Genomic DNA, 22,846 nt, shown 5'->3' with positions numbered 1-22,846 from the left:
CGGCGTACACGTTTTGACACCGGAAATTCAGTGAACTAAACGGTGTCGGTTGAGAAGTCGAGAGAGAAGTAGACCCGTGTGTCGGTGAATCGGTTCACAATCTTGCGTTACAGTTCATCAAACTATGATGTTTGAATTCCGGCGTGAACCGGAACCGCGAAATCTTCGGATTACTCTTGTCTGGGCAAGCATTGGACCGATTCGATTGATTCGACTCTCGGACCGTTCGGTCACCGATCGGGATTCTTACAGAAATAAATGTACAAAATAAAATCCTTACAATGCTCTCAAAATACAACAAATTACAAATAGCAAATGATCGAATCCTAGTTAGTTCACATTCTGTTATTATTCTGCTCCGACTCACCATGAGTTCAGGGAAAAATCGAAAAACTGAAATTCAACATGCAAAGTGAATAGGGCATTGGACCCTATGATCGATGGTTAGGGCGTTGAACCCCAAGTGCAATACGTTCTATGGATCAGGCTTGACTCGCATAGTCGCATGGACAAACAAGAGCAGAAAAATAACAAACAACATGCAGATTGCAGACGATGTGTTTGTTATTGTCGAGTTTACGTGAATTAACAAGTTTTTAACCCATGTGTATTTTTGCAAGCAAATGTCATATGCTAAACAAGCAAACGTGTGTAAAGCATTTTGCATTCGGCTTTATTTCAAGGACTTGACAGACATGATGTTTGTAGTCAAGTCCTTTGTGTGTAGATTACTTTTAAAGTTGTTCTGTATTGTGACACTGAAATTCCACTGAATTAGCCAAACTCGTGTTTTGACTTTAGATTTGGAACCTAGAGTTCCCCTAACCATTGTCTAGTGTTTGGTTAGGTCGAGTGAAAGGTTAATCAGCATTTTGCATGTTTTATGACAGAGATAACCGTTCTAGTTGCCCGAGTCTACGATAAAATGACAGAAACTCATCAGTAGATAAGAAAAGGCTATGCAGATGAACCTGCACTTGAATAGGTAGCCTATCCTTATCCTAATACTGTAGTGTTTCTGTCAAGTTAACCCTAAGGGTGTCACCGAATTATGAAAAGACGCTTATGCCCTTTATTTAAAATTTGTTTTCAGAAAAGGGAAACATCGCAGTGCGGGCCACCTCGGCCTGTAGCCTGTGTCGACCAATTCCCTGGATCGTCCAGGGTTGTGCAAGAACCCCGAAAAAGCCAAAGAACCGGTCGGTCTAACCGGAAGTGATCTAGAAAGATCTTCTGTATCCTGACCTGAGTTACCTGAAATCAGGTAAAAATTCAAGTTGAGACACACAAGTCCTTTCTAGATGTCCATGCTACATCGGATTGCTCATTTCAGGTTTTGAAATGGATAAGTTTTGAAAAGGGCATTAACGTCATTTAACAACTCATCGACGCGAGTTATCAGTTAATTACTAATTCATGCAAAAGTTGTCAATGTGAAGTGGGTTTAATCATGTGAGCGTCCCGATTAACCCGTTTGTGGATTACAACTTAAAATTAAATGCCGAATGCAACAAATGTGCGGGTTACAGACAATCAGACAGATCATGAATTGATCCACTGAATGAAGTCTGAATACCCAAAAAGCTTAATTTAATAAAAACAATTCATGATACGGCGGCTAAGACAGGTCTAGGAAGATCGAGGATAATTTGGTCAACATGACCAAAATACCCTCGGAACCCAAATGGCCCCGACAGAGTCACAGATACATGAATCCATGCATTTTTACTTTAAAAACAATGTTTTAAAGTTGTTAGCATGCGGGATTTGCGACAATGTTAAAATTGCAATTTACACAAAATCCGAGAAATTGATTTCATCGAGATAAAGAGACCGTTCTTGACCTGAATAAGGTCAAAGAACTCTCGGCTCTTTCCTCTTGGGAATAGCCATGGGTTTTCTTGACCCGTTTTGGGTTTCAAGCGGTCTCTTTAACCCGATTTCGACTATTTCTCGCATGCTCAAACATTAAACACGGTAAATAACACGTATTTAACAAAAAACCGGTATCGCCATGAGTTTGAAAAACGTATTCAAGCATACAAACATGCACAAATGCATTATTTACAGAATCGATAAAATAATACTTGCTCCATGGATGCGGGAAAACATAAAATTCGGGAAACAATTTAAATCGAGACAAGAAAATCGGTCTTGACCCAAAAAAGTCCAGAATACATCTCGGTTACCTCTCCAAGAGATTAATCCGAGAGGTATCTCGGTTTTTTCAGGTCGATATGGTTTGCTCGACTTCGATTTAAACATTTCCCGACATGCTAGCACGTTAAACGATGATAAACATGCATGCTATAACATGGAAATGCATAAAAGAAATGATCTTGAAGATAAAACATGCTTGAAATGCGTTATAACTCTATAAACACAACGAAAAATGTAAAAGTCCTTGCTCCTCTAAGTCGGGAATGGTTATACCTAGTCTCGGGATACGGGATGGGACTGTAGAAAGTCAGGTTGGACTGTTGGTGGGTCGGGTTTGGGCTGTTTTGGCTTGACCAGACCCGAATGGTAACGGACCCGGATGGAAGCTGTCTTGACCCGACTTGGCAGTTTTGAGGTCGGAGGTTACCACGGTGGCTCCCGATGAAATTTTGATGCAAGGTCAGTGGCTCCCGACTTTTAACTAATCCTTGGAGGTGACAGTAGTGGTCGTTTGGTTCCGGACCTGTCGGGTTGACCCATATAGCCCTGCAAAGATCACGAAAAACAGAGTAGGTTTGGAAAACAGACCCGACTGGGCGATTTTTGGGTCGGATGTCACCACGGTGTCTCTCGATGGAATTTTGATGCAAGGTCAGTGGCTCCTGACTCCTAAGAGAACCCTGGAGGTGGCTCTGGTGGTCATTTGGTTTCAAACCTGTTGGGTTGACCCGTATAGCCCTGCAAAGATCACGGAAAACATAGTACGTCTGGAAAACAAACCCGACTGGGCAGTTTTCAGGTCGGACGTCACCACGGTGTCTCTCGATGGAATTTTGATGCAAGGTCAGTGGCTCCCGAGTCCTAACTGACCCTTGGAGGCAATAGTGATGGTCGTTTGTCGAAAAGGGTCTCGGATCAATCCAATTTGCAAGAAAACCGCAAGAACAATTAGAAAAATCGACCCGACTAGGCAGTCGAGCTGTTTCTTCGTGTTAGGTTAAAACCGACGGGTTTTTTTTGGATTTCTCAACTCCTTGACACCCTAGGGTTGTGTGGGGAGGTGTTTGATGGGTTTTGACAACTCAAACCGATCCGAAAAGGCTTGAAACCCGGGTTGGAAGTTTTGACCCGAGAAGGACCAAAACGGGATTCGGTTCTATACTGAGCTGGTTCTATGGTTTAGAAGTTTCAAACTTAAAATCTAAGCTCAAAAATGGATAGAGGGGGTCAAAAACATGTGGGATATGAAGTTTAGTGAAGTTTGGATTTAAGCCGAGATGGCAAATATCATGATTCCGACTTAAGTCTTGAGGGTTTTTGCTTGCTATGGGCTGCAGTTTTGCTGCTAAAGCTAAGGGAGAGTTGAGAGTATTTTGAAGAGTGAGGAATGCTAAAGAGATGACATGAGGTAAGTTGTAATTAGCTTAATGACAATAATGCAATATATAGGCTAAGCTTAAGTGCAATTAAGTGAGAAAAAGCTTGATTAAGACATGCTTAACAAAAGGGGTGGCTAGCTTAAGGAAATATCAAGCTCAATCCTCATCCATTGCATTAATGAAGAAGAGATGGAAGCATTAATGAAGATGGAGTATGATCTTGGTATTGTAGGCTTGATATTTTCCATGAAAGACAAGGCAAGTTGCATAGAGGAAGAAGCCAAAGAGGAAGGCGGTTTGGGCAATGGATGGGGCGGCTAGGGCAGCCCGTGGGCCCCACGAGTCTTGAGGGAAGTTAGGGACAAAGTTCGGGTCTCGATTGATTGCGTGTTCGATGTTTGTGGTTCAAACGAACGTCAAATTGTCATTGTACATGCGAAAACGGTTCAAACAAGCCTAAAATCATTCATTTTGCCCAAAAGAATGTTCGTGTTGTTTTTGGACTCGGAAGCCGGTTTTGCTCATTTCAGGCGATCAGAGCAAAATTAGCCGTCTCTGAATACACATCTCGTACCTGCATTTTGATCCCTTTGCAAATATATATAAAAATAAGCTCAAATTCTACCAGCAAGTGTACTGGGTCAGATCAAGTAATATAGTGATGAATAGAGTGTCGATCCCACAAGGATTAATTAAGTACTAAACCTATATTAGATTCTATTATTATCTAAGCAATCAAATTAAGAGAATTAACTAATTAACTACTAATCAACCTAAATCGTCACAAAGAGCAGAAAGAGAATTGTACGAAAATATATCAATTGAAAGTGGGAAAAACAGAATCCACCCTAGTTTCACTAATCAGATTGCCATCATGTTATATAGACTGATAGCTATGTGATTATTCAAGTGAGTTTATCAAGCCTTTAAAATTAAAGTCTTAAACCTCTAATTAATCAATCAGCTCCCGCATCTCTAATTAATAGTGGACTCTAAATTATAATCATACACCTTCCAGTGCTATGATTGTCTAATGCCCTAAATTAATTATCCCTAATGTCTTAGCGAATAACTAACTAGAAACATTGCATTAATCCCTGGATAATCTCTAATTAAACTAATTAACGCAGCTATCGCATTTAACTAATTAGTCTAATCAAGAATTCCTAACAAACACTATATCAACTCCCGTATCAATAGTGTTTCTAACAATTATAACCAATTAAGAATTAAAATTGAAATTATAGGAATTGCAATCATGAATCATCAACACATCTATTAATCCTATAACATGGCGACAATCATCATATTAGCTACCTAGGGTTTCATCATATTCCCACAAAAGAAGCTTAGAATATCATGGAATTGAAAACACAATTATAATTCCAAGGAGTCATTGCAATAGAATTCATATTCAGCAGTAAACTCAAGATATTGAATCCTAAAACAAAAACCCAACAATTCCTTTAAGGAATTATCTCTTCCACAATTCTTCGCTTCAAATCAATTGATCCAGGTGACGGCTCCAGACAAGACCCTCTCCAAAAACTCTCTAGGTTAAAAGAATGGTGAAAGATGGCTCCCCCCCTAGGGTTTCCTAATCTTGTTATGAGGAGTATTTATATCCACAACAAAAAAAAGATTTCCGAAAGATATATGCTGGCTCCAAATTGCGCAAAACTCCTCAATATTGCTCGTAATTCCATCTAAGTCCTTAAAGACCTACAATATCAAATTACACATAATTAAGCACCGACTTCTTATAATTTCTATAAAATTAATAATAATTTAACATGAATTGCACAATAAAATATGAGTATAATATGCCCTTATCAACTTCCCCACACTTGAACTTTTGCTTGTCCTCAAGCAAAATAAATAAGACCAAGGAAAGAAATCTATCAGAGAGAGTACAAATTTTCATATTCACTGATTTAAGCATTTGATATCTCATAATTTATTACTCGTTATTTTGTGGTGCCCACTGCTCAAACCAAACTGGAAACATGTGATCAGAGTACTACAGTTGAAATTAACCAGCTAATCTAGAGAAAGCAAATTTTAATCCAAGCGTTTAGCCTAAGATTTCTATTTCAAAAGTAAATACTCAGTCCTATAAGGAAAAATACACATTTAAACTTCATAGCTGTTAGCAGGCATATAATCCCTCTAATTTTCCCTCTAAGCAAGTCAACAAGGTAGTGAAAGCATATGGTATCTGCTTCGTCCCTAGGTTTTCTTCCTTTTTATTACAAGTCTTAATTTATTTTTTTGTTTTTGCATTCAATTTTTCCTTTCTGTTTAAGAAGCAAATTTTTTTTTTTTTTTTTCAAGTCCAATTTTTGTTTGAACTTGTGCCTTTCCGCTCTTCTCGTTATAGTGAGTTCATTGAGTCGGCACATCCCGGGCTCATCACCCAAGTGACCGGGTTTTAAAGGGACCCCTACGAACTCTTCCTCACTCTAACATTCAAGTTAGGATACTCATAACTCAATTCTTGAGTCATTGGAGTAAAGGCTATGCTTGCTTTTTTTTTTTTTGAATGCTCACTAACACTTTTCAGACTTCTTTTATAGGAATCACTAAGTACAAAGCTTCTTCTACCTCTTTCACTAAATGTTAAAGTGCTATTAGAATAATTAAAAAGAGGATATACTAACTAACTTTGCTTAGAAGTAGACCTGTTTATTTTTCACTTAAGGACTTGACCGACTCTTAAACTTCAAACTCTAGGGCTAAAAACTAGGTAAATTTGATTTCTAAAGATTTGACTAATTAATTTTAACTAAGTACAAAAATCACAACAGTGGTGAGTAGGGCGCCTAAGTGAGTCAATTTTTTTCAAACAATTCCTGAACAAATGCTATCAACAGTATTCTTCGTACAATCTCTAGATTTCAATAATTAAAAAAAATTAAAAAAAAAAAAAGAATTTGGCCTAACAATTGCCAAATAACTTAAGGACAATTATAATTCAAGGTGACAGGGAAGTATAACTATTTATCAACAAAGACAGGCATCAGATGTCATGAGTAACAAATTAAATCACAGAATTCAGACATCAACACTATACTCAATTTTATACTCCATCTGTTTAGTATCTCCCTTCCCCACACTTAGATTAAACAGTGTCCTCACTGTTCCTAATGTAGCTCTAGTAAAACGAAAATAAAAATAAAGAACATAAGAGAAAAAGAGATACTAGTACTTCCCCGGTTTCGAAAAATTAAGTTGAAGCAATTGGAGTTCCAACTGGTATAGCAATAGAGAGAGTCAGCAGTTGTTATCCACCCTGGCTTCAAAAACAAAAAGAAAACAACAAAAAGAACAAAAATAGCAGATAATCCATCTTAACTAAAACAATCAAATAGCAAATATCCCAAGTCTACCCAATGAGTGGGTACTTGATAAAGTACAAACCAACAGCAAATCAAAATAAAACAAATGAAGCCAAAGAATTGAGAGCCAACAGGGACTTTAGCTCTCAGACATGGGCTGCCTCCCATGAAGCACTTAGTTTATAGTCGCTAGTTCGACTTTTCCAATTCTTCAACCGAATTTGCTAGATCCACCGTAGTGGCATCACCATCAATATTTTCCCCTTCAAAGTAATGCTTGAGAAGATGACCGTTTACTTTAAAAGTGCGGTCATCTTCTGACTTCAGCTCAACTGCACCATAGGGAAAAACATTAGAAATAACAAATGGTCCAGACCATCGAGATTTTAACTTACCTGGGAACAACTTCAAGCGAGAGTTGTATAATAGGACTTTCTGACCAGGCAAAAACTCTCGCTTTAGGATGTTCCTATCATGCCATCGCTTGGCTCGCTCCTTGTATATCCTAGCATTTTCATATGCTTCCTCTCTCATCTCAGCCATCTGATTCAATTGGAGCAATCTCTTTTCACCTGCAGCTTGTAAATCAAAGTTAAGGTATTTTATGGCCCAATATGCTTTGTGCTCAAGCTCTACTGGTAGGTGACATGATTTACCATAAACAATCTTGTATGGGGACATTCCTATGGGGGTTTTGAAAGCTGTCCTGTAAGCCCACAATGCATCATCAAGTTTTAAAGACCAATCTTTCCTAGATGCATTGACTGTTTTCTCTAAGATACGCTTTATTTCCCTATTGGACACCTCAACCTGTCCACAAGTCTGTGGATGATAAGGGGTGGCAATTTTATGAGTAACTCCATATTTTGATAATAATTTTTCAAATTGCCGATTGCAAAAATGTGATCCCCCATCACTTATAATGGCTCTAGGTACCCCAAATCTTGAAAAGATGTTCTTTTTCAAAAATCTGATTACAACTCTGGCATCATTACTTTGTAGAGCAACTGCTTCTACCCATTTTGAAACATAATCAACAGCCACAAGAATATATTTATTTGAAAAAGAAGAGGGAAAATGACCCATAAAGTCTATTCCCCACACATCAAAAAGCTCAATTACAAGAATGCTATTTTGTGGTACTTCATGTCTCCTAGAAATATTGCCAGTTCTTTGGCATGGAGCACAAGACATAATGTAATTCCTGCAATCATGAAATACTCTAGGCCAATAAAATCCACAAGATAAGATCTTAGTTGCAGTTCTTTCCACACCAAAGTGGCCTCCTGCTTCCTTAGAATGACAGTGTTGTATTATGCTAAGTTGTTCAGTTTCAGGCACACAGCGTCTAATTACTTGGTCAGCACAATATTTAAACAGATATGGTTCATCCCAAAAATAGTATTTCACATCATGCAAAAATTTCTTTTTCTGTTGAGATGACAAACCATATGGTGTGATGTTGCTAACCATGTAATTGACTATATCAGCATACCAAGGTAATCCTTGGATTTCTGCTACATGCAATTGTTCATCAGGGAACTTTTCATTAATGGGTGAATCTAAACAATCAGATTCCAAACGGGATAAGTGATCAGCCACTACATTTTCAGTTCCCTTTGTGTCTCTAATTTCCAGGTCAAATTCTTGTAGCAGTAGAATCCAACGAATTAGCCTAGGTTTAGCATCAGCTTTGGCAAACAAATATTTCAGGGCAGCATGGTCTGTGTATACTATGATCTTAGAACCTATCAGATAAGGCCGAAACTTGTCACATGCAAATATGACTGCTAAAAGCTCCTTTTCAGTTGTGGCATAGTTCTTTTGGGCCTCATTTAAAGTTCTACTAGCATAGTATATTGCATGAAATACCTTACCTCTCCTTTGCCCAAGTACTGCTCCTACAGCATAGTCGCTGGCATCACACATCAGCTCAAACGGAAGCTCCCAATTAGGTGCAACGATCACTGGTGCAGAAGTGAGTTTCTCCTTCAATAAATTGAATGCCTGCAAACAATTGTCATTAAAAACAAAAGCAGAATCTTTTTCAAGTAAATTACAAAGAGGTCTAGAGATTTTAGAAAAGTCCTTGATAAATCTCCTGTAGAAGCCAGCATGTCCTAAGAAGCTCCTTACTCCTTTTGTTGAAGTGGGTGGTGGCAACTTCTCTATTATCTCCACTTTTGCTCGATCAACTTCAATCCCTTTCTTTGACACCTTGTGACCTAAGACTATACCCTCTCTTACCATAAAATGACATTTCTCCCAGTTCAGAAGCAGATTAGTCTCCTTACATCTTTTAAGCACACAGCCTAAATTTGTCAGACAAGATTCAAATGACTTCCCAAAAACAGAGAAATCATCCATAAATATTTCAATAAAATTCTCTAACATGTCAGAAAATATAGACATCATGCACCTCTGGAAAGTGGCAGGTGCATTACAGAGACCGAAAGGCATTCTCCTAAAGGCAAAAGTGCCATAAGGACAAGTAAATGTGGTTTTCTCCTGGTCCTCGGGTGCTATATGAATCTGATTGTAACCAGAATAACCATCTAGAAAACAATAATAATCATGCCCTGCAAGTTTTTCTAGCATCTGATCAATGAAGGGGAGGGGGAAATGGTCTTTACGGGTAGCATCATTTAGTTTCCTGTAATCTATACAAACTCTCCACCCAGTCACAGTACGAGTCGGGATTAATTTATTGACCTCATTTTTAACCACAGTCATACCACCCTTTTTGGGCACTACTTGAACAGGACTAACCCATTTACTATCTGAGATAGGATAGATAATACCTGCATCCAACAGTTTAAGCACTTCTTTCTTCACTACCTCTTTGAGAGTTGGGTTAAGTCGCCTCTGTGGTTGCACTATGGGTTTGCACTCAGCTTCCAACATTATCCTGTGAGTGCAAATCAAAGGGCTGATCCCTTTGATATCTGCAATAGTCCATCCTATTGCCTCCTTGTGCTCTCTCAGCACGCTTAGGAGCTGTTGCTCCTGATCACCTGTCAAGGAAGAAGAGATAATTATTGGCAAAGTATCATCTATTCCAAGATAGGCATATTTTAAATGGCTAGGCAATGGTTTAAGTTCTAGCACCGGGGACTGTGTCAAAGATGATACTGGTTTTGTCGCACTAGTGCCCAGCTCCTCATAGTAGCGAGCCTTGATTTCTGATACCTTCTCCACAGATTCTTCCTCATGCTCATCATCATCACTCCAATCGTCCAGATCCCTAAGGACTGATTCCATTGTATCCACACCTGCTTTCTCCTCCACAGACTCAGAGATAAGCTCATCAATAATATCAATGGTGTAACATGATTTGCCATCATCAAATTTCTTTATGGCGTCATAAACATTAAAAGTTATTTGTTCATTCATAACTCTTAAAGTGAGCTTACCTTGTTCCACATCTATTAATGCTTTACCTGTCGCAAGGAACGGTCTGCCAAGGATCATGGGCACCTCTCTGTCCTCCTCCATCTCCAAGACTATGAAGTCGACTGGAAATATGAATTTGTCTACCTTCACCAGGACATTCTCAACAATACCCTTTGGATATTTGATACTCCTGTCAGCAAGTTGCAAGGTAATATGAGTTTTCTTGCATTCTCCAAGTCCAAGTTTCCTGAAAATAGACAGAGGCATTAAATTTATACTTGCACCTGAATCGATAAGAACGTTCTCAAAATGAAAATTCCCTATAGTACAAGGAACAGTGAAACTCCCCTGATCTCTTTGTTTGCGTGGTAAGTTAGGCAAGTCCTTTTGGAGAATCATAGAACACTCTCCTGTAAGCATCACAGGCTCACTCCCATCAAACTTCCTCTTTTTAGTGAGCAGATCCTTCATGAATCTAGCATATGAAGGCATCTGCTGGAGTGCTTCTGCAAATGGAATGTTGATTTGCAACTTTTTAAAAACATCTAGGAATTTAGCAAATTGGGCGTCCAACTGTTGTTGCTTCAATCTTCCTGGAAAAGGGACAGGAGGAACATACGGTTTCACCCCTAGTGACTTCTGCCTTGGTTCCTCCACCTTTTGCTTACCTTTGTCTTTCTCCGGACTCTCCTCCTGAGTTTGAGCTTTTCTATTGACTATTTCCAATTCCTTGCCACTCCTCAGCATTATAGCATTGACACCCTTGGGGTTCTCTTCAGTGTTGCTGGGTAAAGACCCTGATGGTCTATTACTCAATTGCTGAGAAATCTGACTAATCTGACCCTCTAGGTTTCGAATAGTGGCTTGTTGATTCTGTAGCATGGTGTCAGTCTTTTGCATATAGCTCAACATGAGCTCTTCCATTCTCGACTGACTTTGCTGAGGTGGAGCATTCTGAGCAGGGCCTTGCTTTTGGAATCCAGGTGGCGGTTTAAGTGCATTATTCTCATTCCTCCATGAGAAATTAGGATGATTACGCCACCCGGGATTGTAAGTGTTCGAATAAGGCCCTTGATTACTCCGTTGGAAGTTGTTGACAAAGTTCACTTGCTCTCCATTGGGTGAAGCCGAGGGATTTCCAGACATGCATTCAAGAGTCGAATGTGGTCCTGAACACAACTCACAAAAAGCAACCTGATTAGTATTAAAAGAATGTGCTGAGGTGAGTTTACTTACCTGGGTAGTGAGAGCTGAAATCTGGGTTGTCAAATTAGCAATAGTGTCCATGTCATTGACTGATGCCACTCTTGATTTACTTCTTTCATTCTGCCAATTATGTGCACTGGAGGCCATCTCTTCTATCAAAGCACTTGCTTCATCATAATTCTTACCCATCAGTGCGCCTCCTGCTGCAGCATCTACTAGAGACCTCAATGTATCATCCAGGCTAAGATAGAAGACCTCAATTAGGAGATTATCTGGCAATCCGTGATGTGGGCACTTTCTGATTGCCTCCTTGAATCTCTCCCATGCCTCATAAAGTGATTCACCATTGAACTTGGTGAAGTTAGTGATTTCGTTCCTCAATCTTGCAGTCCTAGCTGGTGGGAAAAATCTCCTAAGAAACTTAGATGAAAGGTCGGCCCAGGTGGTGATGGACTCTTGTGGCAGTGAATTGAACCAGGCTCTCGCTTTATCCCTAAGCGAGAAAGGAAAAAGCTGTAATCTAATAACATCATCAGTGACATTATTCATCTTTACCGTGTTACAGTATTGGAGGAATCCTGCAATATGCTCATCAGGACTCTCGTTGGGATATCCTCCAAACTGATTTGATTGAACCATCTGGATGAGTGCTGGCTTCAGTTCAAAGTTATTAGCTGGAATAGTGGGCCTTCTGATCGCAGAACCCATAATAGTAGGTACTGCATAGTCTCGAAGTGCTCTGGCAGCACCCTGTATTTGGCGGTTGATGTCATCATCTGCCATCTCAACTACCTGCAATTCTTCCCTTCTTCTGTTCTCTCTTCTCAACCGATGCAAGGTGCGCTCTATCTCAGGATCTAATGGTAGAAGTTCAGCACTTCTACTCCTGCGCATAGAATACCTACAAAGAGAACAAGAAATAAACACACAGTAAAGTGCGCCTAAATTAACAATAGAACTAAAGGTGGTCTAATATTAAGTTAATCCCCGGCAACGGCGCCAAAAACTTGATCCCTTTGCAAATATATATAAAAATAAGCTCAAATTCTACCAGCAAGTGTACTGGGTCAGATCAAGTAATATAGTGATGAATAGAGTGTCGATCCCACAAGGATTAATTAAGTACTAAACCTATATTAGATTCTATTATTATCTAAGCAATCAAATTAAGAGAATTAACTAATTAACTACTAATCAACCTAAATCGTCACAAAGAGCAGAAAGAGAATTGTACGAAAATATATCAATTGAAAGTGGGAAAAACAGAATCCACCCTAGTTTCACTAATCAGATTGCCATCATGTTATATAGACTGATAGCTATGTGATTATTCAAGTGAGTTTATCAAGCCTTTAAAATTAAAGTCTTAAACCTCTAATTAATCAATCAGCTCCCGCATCTCTAATTAATAGTGGACTCTAAATTATAATCATACACCTTCCAGTGCTATGATTGTCTAATGCCCTAAATTAATTATCCCTAATGTCTTAGCGAATAACTAACTAGAAACATTGCATTAATCCCTGGATAATCTCTAATTAAACTAATTAACGCAGCTATCGCATTTAACTAATTAGTCTAATCAAGAATTCCTAACAAACACTATATCAACTCCCGTATCAATAGTGTTTCTAACAATTATAACCAATTAAGAATTAAAATTGAAATTATAGGAATTGCAATCATGAATCATCAACACATCTATTAATCCTATAACATGGCGACAATCATCATATTAGCTACCTAGGGTTTCATCATATTCCCACAAAAGAAGCTTAGAATATCATGGAATTGAAAACACAATTATAATTCCAAGGAGTCATTGCAATAGAATTCATATTCAGCAGTAAACTCAAGATATTGAATCCTAAAACAAAAACCCAACAATTCCTTTAAGGAATTATCTCTTCCACAATTCTTCGCTTCAAATCAATTGATCCAGGTGACGGCTCCAGACAAGACCCTCTCCAAAAACTCTCTAGGTTAAAAGAATGGTGAAAGATGGCTCCCCCCCTAGGGTTTCCTAATCTTGTTATGAGGAGTATTTATATCCACAACAAAAAAAAGATTTCCGAAAGATATATGCTGGCTCCAAATTGCGCAAAACTCCTCAATATTGCTCGTAATTCCATCTAAGTCCTCAAAGACCTACAATATCAAATTACACATAATTAAGCACCGACTTCTTATAATTTCTATAAAATTAATAATAATTTAACATGAATTGCACAATAAAATATGAGTATAATATGCCCTTATCACATTTCGTATTGGTCATTTTGATGTGCATTGTCAATCAAACTGAATAATTGACCAATAAGCCGGTATTGCAAACATGAAGCCGGAGATGTCCTAGGAGTCTAAAGCGGGATTTCTCATAATACTTTCTCAATTGCTTGAATGATCCGAAGATCGCTATGATCTTTGTTCGTTGAGAACAGACTCCGAAGGATTGAAAATGTGCATTTAAAACCCTAAAAGCACTGTTTTGAGGGCCTAGATGGATTGTAAGATTCCGTCTGAGGATTTCACATTGAGCGTAAGGATAAGCGGCACTGTGTTGGCATTCATCTGGCGTCAAGTTTCCGCAAAAAGGACCTCCGATTATAAATTTCCGTAAAAAACAGTTTTTTCTATCATTCGGGAAACTGAAAGGGATATTGCAGTCTGATTTGCCCAATTGCGTATGTCCGCTGTAGTTTTTGGGGCAATGTATGACTAACTTGGTTTGCCGATATTCTGTCAGACCAGTCTCCAGAAATGATTTTTTGTTGAGAAGTACACTTGTTCTGCCTCTCGGGAGTCATTTGAGAAGTCTGTGTGACTTCCGAGGAGCAATTTGAAGCGATCCTCATACTTTGTATAATTGGAGGATGTGACTGCATCTGACATCGTGCATTAAATTTTCTCTAGTGAATCGGCGTTTTAGGACTCTCACTGAAAAGTTATATGTATTCAGAAAATTGCTTTGTATAGAGTAGATAATCTGCGAAATGTGTTCTGAGACACTTTTCCTCCGTTTGGCACCGCAAGGGATTTTTGAAGTCCAATATTGGATATTTTCTGATGATTGAGCGAACCGGCAGAAAATAGCACTATTGGCGATGTATTCTGGAAACACCGATTTGGATGTTGTTTAGGCTCTCTATTTGCTTTGTATGTCGCTGGATGATTATGTATGTTCTTCTGTCATGTGCTTGAATCATCTGCTTGTTTTTGTTGACTTGAGGATGAAGAGCAATTTGCTGCTCTGTCGAGCCTTCTTCTGTATCGATACTCAAGTCATGGTCTGGATCATTGCTGATGTGCATTGCTTGAATTGGTGAGCCAAAATGGAGTGCTGACAATTATAACCATATATTCTTTTGGGAGTAGTATCGGCTAATAAGGCATGGGGATCCAATTGGAATTAGGACCCAAAAGAAACTTGGGTATTTATTATTGGACTATGTTTGCCACTTATGTTACATACTCAAACAAATAAAAATTTGAAAAGTGTAAATTCTACAATCCGGACAAAAGAGGGCTTTTGGAGTTAGCTCGCCGTTTCAGGATTGCGATCCTTTGTCACGGCCATTATAGCATGTGTATCTCGCAGGACGTGAGAGGCATGATGACTTGACATGATCCTCACCTTTCTCTAGCATATGACCAATTAGGGTTACAAACTTAACGGTGGCAACCAAACATGATGGTTGCCCTCGTTGCCATTTAACTACCCTTTTTCTATACCATTATTTCTCCATCTCTTATTCCTTATTAATCAATGAGTCTCGCTTAACATAAAAAAAATTCTTCTTTTATAATTCTTTTTACCATATTTTGCTTAATTATCTCCTCTTGTTTCATCTCAATTCTCTCCTTTTCTTTTCTTTTTTAATTACAAGGGAGACTTATGAATCTAGTAAAAAAAAATTATGTAAAGCTATATAAGGTGATATAATGGCAAAAAAAAAGAGGGGATAGAGGTAGTCCCATTGACTAGAGTGGAACCTAAAACCTTTGGTCCCATTTGGTACGTATGAAAAGAATGAAAAGGAATGGAATGGATTCTACGTAGTGATGTAATAGTGAATATTTATGATTTTTTTTATTAATCATTACAAGATAAAGGAGTGTAGTTATAATATTAAACTTATTTATTAAGATATTATTTTATATATATTCTTAGATATACAGATGAAATAAATATATATATATATATATGATACTTACACAAAAAGTAAGCATGAAATAAGGGAGTGACTATTTGCTTATTCCATCAAAGTGAAAAGAAAAATGTTATAATGAGAATGCCCTTTCCGTGGCCAAATTTTGTTTTAAAAGAAAATTAATGCCCTTTCAACTTCTGTAAGTGATACTAAATAACAAGATAGAGAGAAAGGAATAAATATGCATTCCATTCCATTCCATTTTATTCTCGCTAACCAAACGGAACCTTAGCTCCTATAATTGCAAGTTTAGTCCAATAATTGGTTCCTAATTAGCTATCTTAATTAGAATCAATTCGTTCTTGGCTCAAACACATTCTATTGTGTGTTACTAACTGGGTTTATCACTAAGTAGTAATGAGACTATAACATCAACCTCCTTGACATTACTAGAAACCCCTTTTCGTGCATAAGGGCAAAATTCTCAAAATACCCCTGGCACTCATAGATCATAAGTAACACTTAGCACAACATGCCATGACTACCCAATTAGTGACAAATGTGCATTATGACATTTTTATGAACCAATGATCATATATGCTATACATTCGAGTTCCTTCATTGCAGATCCCAGTCTAACCAGGGTCATGGTTAATGTCAAACCCTATAGCTAGCTAACCATATGGAATCTCTGAACTTCCTTTCTATTTAAATCCAGTAACCTTGATCAATGATTTCTGTACCAAAAATAGAATTTTCATCCATAGGATGTTTTCCTATTTACTTGGGTCAATGAATCCTACTCGATTGGTCACCTACCTCCATACATAACTAACTAGGACAATTGTGTGTCATATACACATACTTAGCACAAGTATATAAGAACCACCAAATCTTGACTACCTATGTATGAGATAACCGTTCCATCTCAAGTCGATGGACTATATGTACTAATATGGCCTAGATAATATTCATTCACAGCAGTAAAGTATCATGGGAATAATATCTACATGTCACGTTCGACTCACTTATTTCTATAAGTGTCCACATGTTTGTTTCGATATCTAATATCGAGTAGCATGAGACCACTACTACATCTTCATTAGTATCTCATATTAATCATGGATACATTCAAAGGTGACAGTCTATTCGGAAGATAGTGTGCAGCTAAAATTCCCATGACCGCAAATAGTTCTAACAAACCTATACTAGATTATGTCGTCACCCATATTCTCAACCTTTTGAGAATTAAACATTTGCCAAGTGTCTCACAAACTTATTCTAATAAACACAAACAATTCATGAGTAATAGAATAATCATTATTGCCATAAATGGGAATTATTTAATTATATATATCAGCTTTAGGGAATATAATTAATAATGGTACGTGTCACTGCATTGCATATTTAAATTGCTTTCCTTTTGTTACCTTGTGTGGTTATAGCATAGCTAAAATCTGACCGAAGGAAATACCCGCCAGCAAATAAGTTTTCGATAAATAAAGTAAAACCGTCTTGATTCCTCTCAAGTTTCAACACGCGAAAAGTTTTGCGCCTTAAAAGGTCAAAAAGAGATTAAAAAATTTTCTAAAAAAGAAAGAAAGAAAGGGAGGAAATCGAAAATATCCCCAAAATGACGAATAACACTCGCTGAGAATTAGTCAAAACCCACAATTTTTGAAAAATCTGATCATCAAAGGTAAAAAGCACTAGCATAAATAATGTTTTTTAGGGTCCCGTCATTTTTAAGACTCAGAAACTGGAATATCTTAAATGGCACCCCTGAGGTGGGAGCTTCTCGCATAATATCCTCGAGAAAAATGAATTTTATTTCACGCAGTAATGAGCTTTTTTGTTATTAATTGTCGTGCTGTAATTTACTTCTTCACAGCATTATATATGATTAGAACCATGCATTTAAGATTTTCTCAGTAGAAAGCGACAAGAAAGACCGAAAAACTGAAATAGATGAGCTAAGTTGGCAGCAAAGACGATAAAGCGATCAATATGAGTCTTCATCTGCAGGTACAAGGACAATTATGATCCGTAATTTATGCTTATGTTGTACGTCAAATGGATATAAGTATGTTAATTAACACATATATATGGATATATAATTTAATGGACTACGACCACAATTTGCGGCTAATTGCGTCCATATATCATGACTTGAACAAGCCGCTATCAGAGCCAAAAGCTAATAAGTTTGGTTGGATAAAAGAAGAGCATCATATTGAATCACATATCTAATCTAATGGCAATAATAATTTAGTTAGAAAAAGCTTATTTTAATTAAGGAAAGTTGGCATTTGAACAATTCAAAGCTCTTTTTTATATATTGCATATTAATATTAAATTTTATTATATATAGAATTATTCTTTTGCATCCTGTGACAGCTTCCTTAGCTTCTTAAAGTGTTAGTTGGTGAGTAACAAGTCAAATTAGGCCCTGTCATATGTCTCGTGATTAAAATGCGTAACTAAAACAAGGAGATCACTAATTAAATAGTCAGGTAACCTTATTATTTTTATTTTTAGCTCATCAAAGTTTTAAACTAAAAAGGTTCAAGTACAACTTTACATAATTTTTATTTTTGTATAGGGAAAATAACACCGCACATCAATAAATTTTTTCGGTTTTCATACTAAATTCGTGCTATATCGTGAAATTATTTGAATGTGTTGCAATGTGAAAATCGAAAATATTTTGTGTTATGTGATATTATTTTTGCTTTTTTATGTGATTCATCTATGGAAGAACTGGTGTGCGTAGACACATATATATAACAAAAAAAGTATATATCTATATTTATTTATACATATGTAAAGTACGCGGTATTTCTTCAACTTTTCTTCCCTTTTTTCCGTTGCTTAATACTAATATTACAAATTTGCTTCTTTGCTAACAAAAACCATACTAATTCTGGAAATCATCCTACATTTTGGTTAATATCCCTTCACTAAAAAATATAAGTAAAAATAACTTTTCAAACAATTTTTGAAGAGGGTCTTACATTCCCTAGTTCTGAATGAAATTCACATATCACTCTATTTTTTTTAGAAAATTATTATTTTCTTAGTATGACAAAAAAATAAAAATTTTACGAAAAATTAAGAGAAAATTATAATTAAATAAGAAGATAAATTTAATAATTAAATTAGTACATATCAATTTAAGGGTGTGGCTCCACCCCATTTATGGCTAATCCACGCCTTTTACAATGCATATGACCGATATACCCTCCAGTTTATTTTAGTAATCTCCCAGATAAGGGATAGTACTTCTTGAGGGCGTCAGCGTTGACCGGGAGCGCATTTTTGGTCCCATTTATGTCGCTTAAGATGATTCTCCCTCTGGAGAAGGTTTCCCTGACGACGAAGGGCCCGTTCGTACTTGTATGCAAACTTGCCCCGAGAGTCAGGCGCAATATGCAGGACCTTTCGCAAGACAAGGTCGCCGGGGTTGAACTCGCGATGGTGAACCCTTGCGTTGAACACTCGGGACATTCTTTGTTGGTAGTATTGGCTGTGGCAGAGTGCTGTTAGCCACTTCTCATCAATCTCAAACTTCTCATCAATGAGATTGAATTGTTTGTAGCGCTGCTTTGCCCACTTTGCTTCTTCGAGCTCGGACTCGAAAAAGACCCTCATAGAGGGGATCTCCACTTCGATTGGGAGGACAGCTTCCATGTTGTAGACCAAGGAGTACGAAGTTTGCCCGGTAGAAGTGTGGATACATGTTCGGTACACCAAGAGTGCGAAAGGGAGCACCTCGTGCCAGTTCTTGTAGTTCATCGTCATTTTCTCGATGATCTTTTAGCTTTTTCGCAGCTTCCACCGCACCGTTCATTTGGGGATAGTATGGTATGGAGTTGCGATGTTGCACTTTGAACTGTACACAGAGCTCGTCGATAATCTTATTGTTCAGGTTCTTGGCGTTGTCTGTAATGATGGTCGCGGGGACTCCGTATCGGGCAATGATGTTGCGCTTGAGGAAGCGTGCCACGACTTTTGGGTGACTAATGCAAGCATGATGGCCTTGATCAACTTGATAAAGTAGTTGATCGCCACCAAAATGAATAGGTGTCCGTTGGATGCTTTAGGAGAGATAGGGCCGATCACGTCTATGCCCCAAATTGAAAATGGCCATGGGGCGGCCATCGTGTGCAACTCGTTGCACGGAGCTTTGATCTAGTTGGCGTAGACCTGGCACAAGTGACAATGCCTGACGTGCTTGACGCAGTCGGTCTCTATGGTAGTCCAGAAGTAGCCCAAATGCATGAGTTTATTGGCGAGCATGAGTCCGTTCATGTGGGGTCTGCAGCTCCCCTCGTGCATTTCTTCCATGAGGCGTTGTGCCTTATTCTCGTCGCCACACTGGAGTAGTAGAGTTGCCGTAAGGGTTGCCTCTGATTAGAGGGATTGAGCATCAAATTGATCTTGTTCCTGGAGCTGCTTTGCCTAATCAACCAACATATCGTTGCAATTCGGATGAAGCGAAGGAGCTGCAACGGCAAGTGAATGAATTGCTTGAGAAGGGTTATGTACGAGAGTCCATGAGCCCATGTTCTGTACAAGCTCTTTTGGTGCCCAAGAAGGATGGATCCATGAGAATGTGCGTCAACAGTCGGGTCATTAACAAGATTACGGTAAAATATCGTTATCACATTCCTCGACTAGATGATATGCTTGACGAGTTGAATGGTTTGATGGTGTTTTCAAAGATCGATATGAAAAGTGGATATCATCAAATCCACATGAAGGAGGGAGATGAGTGAAAGACAGCCTTCAAGACCAAGCATGGTCTATATGAGTGGACAGTTATGCCGTTCGGACTGTCTAATGCTCCTAGCACATTTATGAGGCTGATGAACATCTTGCGGGAATTCATTGGCCATTTTGTCGTTGTTTACTTTGACGACATTTTGGTCTACAGCAAGACCCTCGAGGAGCATGCTGAGCATCTTAGGAGAGTTTTCGAAATTCTGAGACGAAAGAAGTTATATAGCAATATGAAGAAGTGTCGATTCTGCCAGGACAAAGTCGTCTTTCTTGGCTTTGTTATCTCTCAGCAAGGCGTCGAGGTGGACGAAGAAAAGGTCAAGGCCATTCGGGAATGGCCCACTCCCACTACCACATCCGAGGTGAGGAGTTTTCATGGCTTGGCATCCTTTTATAGGAGATTTGTAAAGAATTTCAGCACTGTACTTGCTCCATTAACTGAATGTATGAAGAAGGGTACCGAGTTTAAGTGGAGTGAATCAGCCCAACGAAGTTTTGAGATCATAAAGGAGAAGCTGAGTGCAGCTCCTATCTTAGCCCTACCTGACTTCTCCAAGACGTTTGAAATCGAATGTGATGCATCGGAGTTGGGGTTGGAGCTGTTCTTATGCAAGACAAATGCCCAATAGCATATTTCAGTGAGAAGTTAAGCTGTGCGAGTCTGAACTACTCGACATACAATAAGGAGTTTTATGCTTTGATCCGGGCTCTTGAGACGTGGGAACACTACTTACTCCCCAAGGAGTTTGTCATTCACACCGATCACGAGTCCCTGAAGTATATGAAGGGACAAAATAAGCTGAATCGAAGGTATGCCAAATGGGTGGAATACTTGAAGATATTTCCTTATGTCATCAAGAACAAACAAGGAAATATTAATGTCGTGGCTGATGCCCTATCTCAAAGGTATGCATTGATTTCACTCATGAATGCTAAGCTGCTGGGGTTTGAGCTGATTAAGAGTCAATATGTGGATGATCCCTATTTTTCTCCAATTCGTTTGGCTTGCGATAAGGGCGCTGTTGATGGGTATTATCTGCATGATGGATACTTGTATAAGCTTGGCAAGCTTTGTATTTCGAGTGGATCTGTTCATGAGTTAATAGTGCGAAAGGCTCATGTTGGGGGTTTAGCCAGCCATTTCGGAGAGAAGAAGACTCTTGAGATGGTAAATGAGCATTTCTACTGGCCAAAAATGATTCGGGATGTGCACCGGATTATTGAACGGTGTATTACTTGCAAGAAGGCAAAAAGCAAAGAGGCTCCCCATGGCCTATATATGCCTCTGCCAGTACCGGACTAGCCATGGATTGATCTGAGTATGGATTTCGTACTTGGCTTACCGAGGACTCAGAGGGGCAAAGACTCAATTCTGGTAGTGGTTGATCGCTTCTCTAAGATGGCTCATTTCATTCCATGTCACAAGTCCGATGATGCTACCCATGCTGCTGATTTGTTCTTCAAAGAAGTAGTGAGAATGCATGGTATTCCTATGAGCATTGTGTCTGATCGAGACCCTAAGTTTCTAAGTTACTTTTGGAAGACCTTATGGGCGAAGCTTGGTACTAAATTGCTATTCAGTACAGCATGTCATCCACAAACTGATGGTCAAACAGAAGTGGTAAATCGTATTCTCTTCTCTTTGATTCGAGCTACTGTGAATAAAAACTTGAAGAGTTGGGATACTTGCCTTGTTCTAGTTGAATTCTCTTATAATCGGAGCATCCATAACACTACTAGGAAGACTCCTTTCGAAGTGGTTTATGGTTTCAATCCTATCACACCCCTTGATTTGGCACCCTTACGAGCCAGTTCAAGATTGTGTTTCGATGGCAAGAAACGGGACGAGCAGATCAAAGCTTTGCATGAGCAAGTGAAGTTGCAAATTGAGAAGAAGAATGCAGCATATGCTCAGGGCGCGAACAAAGGAAGGAAGCAAGTTCAGTTTAATCCAGGTGATCTTGTTTGGATTCACTTTCGTAAGCAGAGGTTTCCAAGTAAGAGAAAGAGTAAGCTGATGCTGCGGGCTGAGGGTCCATTTCTTGTCAAGGAGAAGGTTAATGACAATGCCTACAAGATTAAGTTGCTCGATGATTATAATGTTTCAGTGACCTTCAATGTGAGAGACCTATCTCCGTATTTTGAAGATGAAGAAGATATGGATTTGAGGGCAAATCCTTCCAAACCGGAAGGGGATGATGTGCCCAAGAATGCAGTCCAGGACGAGGCCAGATATAGTTCAGGTCCTATCACGCGTTCCATGGCCAAGAAGCTTCCTGCAACTCTCCCCGGGCCCTTTACCTTACTTAAGTGCTTGGAAATAGGAGACGAGGAGTCCAGCCAAAAGTGATGGCCTATATTTTAAAAGACTTCAACTGTTACGAGAAGATAATATTTCTATAATATAGTTTCTCTTAATTAGATATTATTTCCTATA

General features: G+C 38.6%; 1 protein-coding gene and 1 non-coding gene across 2 annotated transcripts; one reads left to right on the top strand and one right to left on the bottom strand.

Annotated features, from left to right (window-relative positions):
- Nucleotides 1–7,001: 7,001 nt before the first annotated feature.
- On the bottom strand, nucleotides 7,002–10,185 carry LOC116194168. The gene is made up of 2 exons (XM_031522922.1): nucleotides 8,206–10,185; nucleotides 7,002–7,701 (listed from the first exon to the last, which is right to left on the bottom strand). Exons 1-2 carry the CDS (start codon nucleotides 10,136–10,138, stop codon nucleotides 7,067–7,069), a joined length of 2,568 nt encoding a protein of 855 aa, XP_031378782.1. The 5' UTR covers nucleotides 10,139–10,185; the 3' UTR covers nucleotides 7,002–7,066.
- A 1,568-nt stretch (nucleotides 10,186–11,753) lies between these two features.
- Nucleotides 11,754–11,860, top strand: LOC116193372. The gene has a single exon (XR_004154281.1). It is a non-coding gene; the product is annotated as a small nucleolar RNA R71 (small nucleolar RNA).
- The last annotated feature ends 10,986 nt before the right edge of the window (nucleotides 11,861–22,846 follow it).

Source organism: Punica granatum, chromosome 1 (genome assembly GCF_007655135.1).
Source record: "Punica granatum isolate Tunisia-2019 chromosome 1, ASM765513v2, whole genome shotgun sequence".
Classification (NCBI taxonomy): Eukaryota; Viridiplantae; Streptophyta; class Magnoliopsida; order Myrtales; family Lythraceae; genus Punica; species Punica granatum.
Note: the sequence above shows the minus strand (reverse complement) of the source record. Positions and strands in the feature narration are given on the sequence as shown.